The sequence below is a fragment of the Rhincodon typus genome, chromosome 34 (assembly GCF_021869965.1).
Source record: "Rhincodon typus isolate 14 chromosome 34, sRhiTyp1.1, whole genome shotgun sequence".
NCBI classification, from domain to species: Eukaryota; Metazoa; Chordata; class Chondrichthyes; order Orectolobiformes; family Rhincodontidae; genus Rhincodon; species Rhincodon typus.
In genome coordinates this window covers 10,648,714-10,656,760 of record NC_063365.1, presented here as the reverse complement: position 1 = coordinate 10,656,760, position 8,047 = coordinate 10,648,714, and the positions used below count along the sequence as shown (strand labels likewise).

At 38.3% G+C, this 8,047-nt stretch overlaps 1 protein-coding gene across 1 annotated transcript in view; it reads left to right on the top strand.

Moving 5' to 3' along the window:
• The first annotated feature begins 344 nt into the window (after positions 1-344).
• Positions 345-8,047, top strand: part of LOC109918356 (stromal cell-derived factor 1-like) — a 41,619-nt gene continuing 33,916 nt past the window's right edge. Inside the window, exon 1 of the mRNA XM_020518273.2 lies at positions 345-536. Coding sequence (XP_020373862.1) covers positions 470-536 — 67 coding nt within the window. The 5' untranslated portion in view covers positions 345-469. The remainder of the gene's footprint in view (positions 537-8,047) is intronic.

The following is an 8,047-nucleotide window of genomic DNA, read 5'->3' as shown; positions in this document are numbered from 1 at the left end:
ATAGAGTGCAATACCTGAATTCCTCATTGTCTGGGGACATAACAAATGGATTTATAGAGCTTATCCAGAGCCTGAAGACGCAGATTAGATGTGAAACTATTGCTCTTCTTCACTCGAAGACTGATGCTCGAAATGCATAGATGGTCAAGGTTCTTTTGTGGATGAGTGCAGTTAAAAAGGGGACCAAGCTAGCAGCTTATCACAGGACGTTGTCCAGTCTTACATTTCTTCAGCCTTATTTGACTGGAGCTGAATCTATTCCAGTTATTGGGAAAGAAGTGCAAATGTAATCACCTTGCCAGTTTTTGATAAACTACCATCCTGGGTATTTCCTCTTCATCCAATAAAAAGTTAGGATGGGGGTGGATTCTTTCCAACTGCAGAGCTACATTTAGCCGGAAATAATTTGAATTTGGGATCTCTGAATCTGTGGTGACTGTGCTGTGCAAACCTCTCCAAACCACCCAACATGAATGTGAAAAGTTCCATATTAATTGCTCTTCTGGTTGGGGTAACCTGCATCAACTGGTCTTGGGGTAAGTGACTATAACTTAGTTAATTGTTGACATGTATGTTACAGTAAGAAACTAACTTTCAGCTTTTCGTAACACATTACTGCTCAGCATTATCTGGAGAATGGATCAAAACAAAATGTGCTTTGTAAAAAGAAGCAGTTAATGAGAAACAAATGGATGACTTTGAAATGATACCAAAACAAAAAAAAAGCTGAGAAGTGAAGCTACTTGTTGTAAAATTCTTTTCTGCATTTCTTGCATTTTCTAGTGGGGGTGCACAGGTTTACTTCAGCTTGCAACTACCAGGAATGAAGGCATTTTCCAAACAACTGACAACTCTGCTATGGGTCTGACATTTCTTTTTAGCCTTTCTTGGAGTTAATAACCTGCAGAAAAGGGGGTACAGCTCCATTTCACATCCACATGTAGATGATGCTTGATACTTGTTTAAACTTTAATGTTCTTGAATTCACTGCAATCTCTGAATGACATTAAATTATCATCAAACAAAGATGATTTAGTTCTTATTATATTTTGGACTTTTAAATAGAATTGTTCCCTTTTTTAATCTATGCTTTAATAATTATCTGCTATTGGAATTTCATTATCTCTCACTGGGATTATCCGTCCATTTGTGGTGCTACAGTGTTTTTTTTTAATAATGAAACAATTTATGATTGTAGAAGTGAAGATCATCTTCCAGCTGAATCATCTTCAGAACAGTTTGTTGCAGAAGTGTATTTTAATTACATTTCTCTGCCATTATGATAATGCCATGGACACAGGGATTGTCTAACCATTGCCAGTAACGAGAGAGATCAATTTGGGTGGCAATGAAGCATATCTTTTGCATACTGCCTCCGCACTGCCACTTTTTAGGCTAATCTATTTATTGGATCATTATCCTTAGAAGTGCCAGAGAGGTCGCACTTATTTAAGATGGTTTTCTGTCTTTAAAAGGAAGAGATCTGCTCATCTTCATTTGAAACTGACATGAAGATTTCGACACGCTGAGGAACAATTCAACACTTATCAAAAATTCTTAGACATGATTTGTTAATCCTTTTTTTGAAATGTCATGCAGTTTTAAAATATGCAAAGCAGGGCAAATTTGGAATAATAACAAAATGAAACAATTCACATTGTGCAAACTCTTTTGTCCAAAAATGGGTAAGAATTTTATCATCAGAGGAATCCAGGGAATGCCTAGGGAGACGCAGATTAGCTAATGACTGTTTAATCATGCATTCAGTAACAAATGAAAGAGAACAAACAAAATTCCCACGTGGTGATAGCGTCCCATTAACGATAGATGGACAATTTCATGAGTCCACCCAAGTTGTTGAGCCCAAGTTTACAACTTGTATTGACAACAAGCAAAGCACAGGCTCATAAAATGATCCCTGAGAGGTAAGCAAAAACCCGTAAACAGCTACATCAGCTTAAAGATTGTACATGTAGCGAATAATTGAGTTGAAAGAGATTAAAGTCATTTCACATCAAGTTTCTTTTTAATGTGTCAATTCATTATGTGCAACTTAATGTCCTCATAAATTTTAGAGGCAGCTTCTAAAATTGATTCTGGCAAGCCCCCTTGCAGCTACTGAGAGATTATCCCCCTCGTGTGAAATGTATCATTGTCACTTGACACGGTAGTCATTCTTGTCGGTTGCAGTTTTGAGACAGTTTCAAGTCTCTGACTAAACAGAGTGATGGATGTGACTGGCTGCCTGGATTTTCAAAATTGTGCCCAAATGAGCCCGAGATCTCGTGATATCTGAGTCTGTCTCCCTGCCTGCTCTGTGCGCTGTGAACATTGACTGTTGTATTGTTTACTATTCTCCTCATCTGTCTCCTTAAGGAGAAATATGAGCCCAAGACTCTCCCTCTTCCTCCCTCCCTCCCTCCCTCTCTCTCTGTCTATGACTGTAACTGTTCTTCCCTCCACCTTGGAAGTCCAAAGTATCGAATAGACTGACTCCTCCTGAGCATATCCAAGTACTGAGGCAGTTAACTCATTGTTCAGTAGTTTGAACTTGATGTGTGTTACAAGAAAATGGAATTTATTGGGAAGATACTCCTGGTTCTGACTTGAGTGCCAGGCATCCCCAGGGCTCAGTGAATATTTGGAAAACTGTCCCGTTTGGAGTTGGCATCTGTAAACCTGCTGGATTTTGCTGCTCATAAACTGGTGGAATTTAGTAGATTAAATTTACATGCATGGACTCCAAACTGCGAGATTTTCCCATATTCACAGACATCGGGTGATTGAGAATGCCTGGGCACAGAACCAGGAAAATGCCTCTTAGTTTTCCACTGGGATTCCTAGTTATTCCAATGTGGAATCTGCAGCATTGTCAAAACTGAGGATAGTGCTGTTCATACTTTTATGCGCCACACATAATATCGCTTTATTGTTGTTTAAGGTATAATACCAGGCAACCTCTGTTAGAAGTCTAGGATGAATTTTGAAAATGAATTAACTACCCATAACAGTTACCAAAGTCTTATGCAATTCTTCCTCAGAGTCTTCATGTTTACAATGCCACTTGCAATGGACAACATATTTGCAAAAATTATTTTTCACAGAATTGCAAAAAACCCAACATGCAACTACAAGAAGAAAAAAAAAAGCAAAACCCAGGAATTCCATGCAATGAAGAACAAAATTCAATTTCCTCAGTCACTCCAAATGTGTTGGAAGTCAAGAAATATTTCCGATAGGAGCAAAATGACTGCAGATGCTGGAATCTGTACTGAAAACAAAATATGCTGGAAATCACAGCAGGTCAGGCAGCATTCACAGAGAGAGAGCAAGCTAATGTTTTAAGCCTAGATGACTCTGATATATTTCTGATATGTGTCACACCTCAGAATTCTCCTTCTGTAATATTCAAGATAATACTTTCACACTTCTTCTGATCACTCTTCTATCCATTTAGTCCTGAAGGTGATGATCTACCTGTTGTGCAGCACTCCAGTACCTCATCAAAGTGCTATCTTTTCTGTAAAAAACTGCACAATGCAGGTCAACAAGCTATGTCATCATGGGCGGATATCAGTTGTGAGAGAAGCAGTGTAGAGACACATTCCCAACAATCCTCAAGGCCAATCACTTTTTCCCCTTCCACATTTCATTTACACTTACAGCCAATGGTACCATTGGCTCAGTATCATAATAAATGGTTAACTTATCATCTGACTTGTTACTACATCATTAAGGCTTTTTTAAAAAGGGAATATGAATAATGAGGCATTCTAACAACATGGTATTTTTGTCACAACATGGGAAAGACTATACTTTCAAATTGTACGATACAGTGCACTTCATTTGTCCCACTCCGCTTCATGCAGCACAATTTGTTTAGCTAACATCATCAACTTCTGAAATGGAGAGATTGAGAAGAAGGTCGTAGGAAAGGTTATAAACTTTTTTTGTACATTGTTAGAATGTGACAGAAATTCTCTTATATTTTAGATAAGTTAGATAGCTGACGTGATTGTGACAAATACAAAGAGCTGCTAATCTGTGGTCCTTCTTTTGTCTTGTATTATCAATTAGTTATAACAATTTAAGAAGGTTGGTAGCCAGCCTGTTATATAACGAAACAGATAATGAGACTCTCTGGATGTGCAGTAGTTTGATACACTTTGCAAGTCCCAAGCATCACCTACTGACTTGAAGTCCACATATAACATCAATATCTTTCACTAGAACTTGCTTTGAATTGCAGTCAAAACGAGGCACAGTATGAATCTGTGGATATTCTGCACACCTGTCTTCAGAGCACTAATGCTTCCACACATCAAACATCTGCATCTGTTTTACATCTTCCCAACAGGGCAAAGTCCAATTTAACTGAAAACATTTAAATAGCATTTTTACCAGAAGAAAGATTGTGTTGAATAGATTAACAGTGCCTCACATTGGCTCAGTTAGTGTGACTGAGCGCTCAGGGTCTCAGGTTCAATCTGTGCTGAGCAATTTGACCTTCACCATCAGGGTGGCTGACGGTAAAGTCTGAATATCTGCCCTTGATCACAATTTGGAAAAAAAACACACATGTGAGAAAGATCAAATGATGATAAGATGGGATTGACCTGTAATTCTCTGGGATCACGCTAAAGCAGGCTGACACCCCTTACTTATTTCCGACACCAGGAATCCTTATTGTTAGTGTCAATTATGCCAACTGTATAATAATTGAATCTCCTGAAGTGCTTTATTATAAACATTTATGTTATCGTGTGGGATGTTATAAAATCTTACTGAAAGAATATTGGGAATTCAAAAATTTTCTCTGGGCCCATGATATTTTGTTTATTCTGTCTTATATAATATTCAAGCTTAAAAATGTGTGACAAATCATTCTTTGGAGCATCATGAATCTGGTTTGCAACCCAGATGTCCTGCAAGCTTGCCAAGGCTGTGTGTGGCTTAAGCAGAACAAAAAGAGAATCATAATTTTATGATGTTTATTGTGAATATTTGTCATATAAGCAATGCAAATGCTCAATATTAATTCTTTGCAGTCTGCCCGGAGACAAATGTACAATCAGTGACTAGCAGAAGACTCAGAAATACTATGCTAGTTCATGGATGTGTAAAAGTAGAACACTGTGTTGGAATTATGGCATGCCAATGATGATGACACAAGTGAAGGACTGATGCATAAAGGGTTAATAGTTACTACATTGTATTTTGTGCATTTATGTACTTTTCATGTTCCATTTAGATGAAATATTTGCTGCTTAAAGCTGGGCCTCTGAAAAGGGACGGTGATAAATTAGGGTTTGATTTTAGTTTCTGGGCTCTTTTCCAGGGGAGCGTACAAAGACTGCCAGAAAATTTACAAACCAAACTCTTAACACAATCACTAAGGATTGACCTGCAACCTAATCCCTAGGGTAATTTAAACTTGGTTCACAACTGATAAAGAGCCGTGATTTAAAGCATTATGGCATATCATGAAAAATTCAGCCACAATTACTTTCAACAAACTATTAAATTACAATTGTTGGGGTGAACTTTATCTTCCAGTAATTGTAGCATCCCTTCACCATCCATTCGTATCTCATATATGAAGGTATCAAAGTAACATTGTTTTCTTCTCTTACATAAGCCATTCTTAACATATTCCAAATGTTCAGCTCCTGTTGGAGATATTGATGGATTTCCAAAGTTCTTTTGAAGTTGAGCTGGCAAGATATCAAAACTAGCATGTTGATTAGCAGTGTGCAAATGATCCTCCAGCTGCCATGTCTCCCTTTTCCAGGGTCAAGGTTAGGACCTAAGATGAGATTAATTCAGAGGTTCCTCTCTTTAAATAAGAGCCCATCTGCTGGTCACCTGGTCAGTAAAGAATGCGAACTGCACAGCAACATGGAGCAAGCAGAATGAATCGCCTGGTGACCGAGCTGGTTACTGATGTCCGTCTACAACATACTCCAAACTCCCAAACAAGTGTAGCCTTGATGGGCAGGGGTAGGGGCAGAAGATGCAGGAAAATACCAAGTTCCCCTGCAAATCACTCAACACTTTGACTTGGAATTGTGTCATTGCTTCAATACTTCAATTAGATCAAAAACGTGGAACTGCCTAACAGCACAGTGGGTGTACCAACTCCACATGTAATGCAAAAGTTCAAGAACGTGGCTCAAAGGCAATGAGGGGAAGGTGGTCGTATGTCAGTAGAGTAGTAATCCAGTATCCTGGTTTAATGTTATAGGGGCATGGGTCTGAATTGCAGATAGTGTAATTTGAATTAAATAAACAATTGGAATAAGGAGCTAGCCTAATAGTGACTGTGTGGACACTATCACTTGTTATAAAACCCATCTGGTTCACTAATGCCTTTTAGGGAGAGAAGTCTGTTGTCCTTATCTGCTCTGGCCTATATGTAACTCCAGACCCAAAGCAATGTGGATGATTCTTAACTGTCCTCCGGGCAATTAGAGAAGTAATAAATCTGTCCTAGCCAGTCAATGCTAATAATTAATTTTAAAGAATCTGAAAGCAAATGCTTTGATACCCTATGACAAGTCCTTCTGACCTTCATTACTTAACTACCATTATTAAAAGTTTAACTGACTGTTCATCTAATTTTCTGTTTGTGGGATCTTGCTGTGCATGAATTGACTGCAGAAGGTCTTGCGGTGCACTTGGTAGTGTCCCTGCTTCTGAACCAGAGGCTTCATTCCAGAACTTGATGGTCACAAAGAGTGTGACAGCAACATGGTCAAACAGATTAGGTAACAATCTGCAAAATCTGTCCAACAAGCTTGTGGTCTCTGGAAAGGATGGGACATCTCCTGGTCAGCAAAAAGCATGTGATAACTTCATGTGATAACTCACATCCCCATGTAAAAAGTCAGGTTGCACCATATGGGAAGACAACTTCTTGTTTTAAAGGATTGCTGCAGTTTTCTGTATAGCAACAGTTGCTGCGCTAACAACAGTAATTCATAGGTGGCATAAATGCTTGGAAACCCCTTGAGGATGTGAAATGTGAGGAAATTCTACATTCCCAATTCACAGAAAAGGAATGTCTGTATCCAGTTTGGAGGAAGGGGAGGGCTGGGTTAAAGCAAAACTCTGCAATTTGTAGATATTCCTTCTTAAAATGATGATAGTAAAATGAAGGGTATGCAGGTTAGTTTGATCTTAGAGTAGGATAATGGGTCAGCACAACATCGTGGGCTGAAGGGCCTGTACTGTGTTGTACTGTTCTATGTTCTAGGTTCTTAAAAGCTGGACTGTATATTAGATGGTCAACAAGATAATATTTTGAAAATACTTCACCTCTGTACAGAAAGGAAGCTCTTTCTAATTTTAAAAATAATATACAGCTTCCTTTATAAATAACATAACAATTATTGAAATGATTCATTATGTTTGTTTTTCTTTCATTGTTATAAACAGTGCACAATGTTATTATATATTTCTTACAGAAATATTACATATTTCTTTAAAGTCCTATAAATTCATTCAATAAAATTTCCAGTTTATAAACTGTTAGTTTAAATCATTGATTTAGCTTAACGTTGACAAAGGTAGTGCAAATAACATTCATCACAGCGTTTAATCTTATTATTAATTGCAGTAAGCTTTTTAAGTTAACCTTGAGTTCGTTGTATATTCTGGATATCAGGAGAGATTTTGCTTGTGTGTGATAGAATCAGTCACAATCAAGAAAGTGTTTTTGATATAATGCACAAGTCTGGCAATGAACAAAATGCTTTGGACCTGAACTGTGTGTGACAGTTTATATTAGATATAAGGGGAAGGTTTCACTCTACATTAGAGACAAAAAAAAACTGCAAATGCTGGAATCCAAGGTAGACAAACAGGAGGCTGGAGGAACACAGCAAGCCAGGCAGCATCTGGAGGAAAGGAGCAGTCAACGTTTCAGGTATTACCCTTCTTCAGGACTGGATGTGGGGGTAGGGGGAGCTGCAGAATAAGGGTGGGGAGGAGGGAGGTAGCAAAATGGTGGTGGTAGGTGGACACTGGTAGGAGGTACAACCTGGTT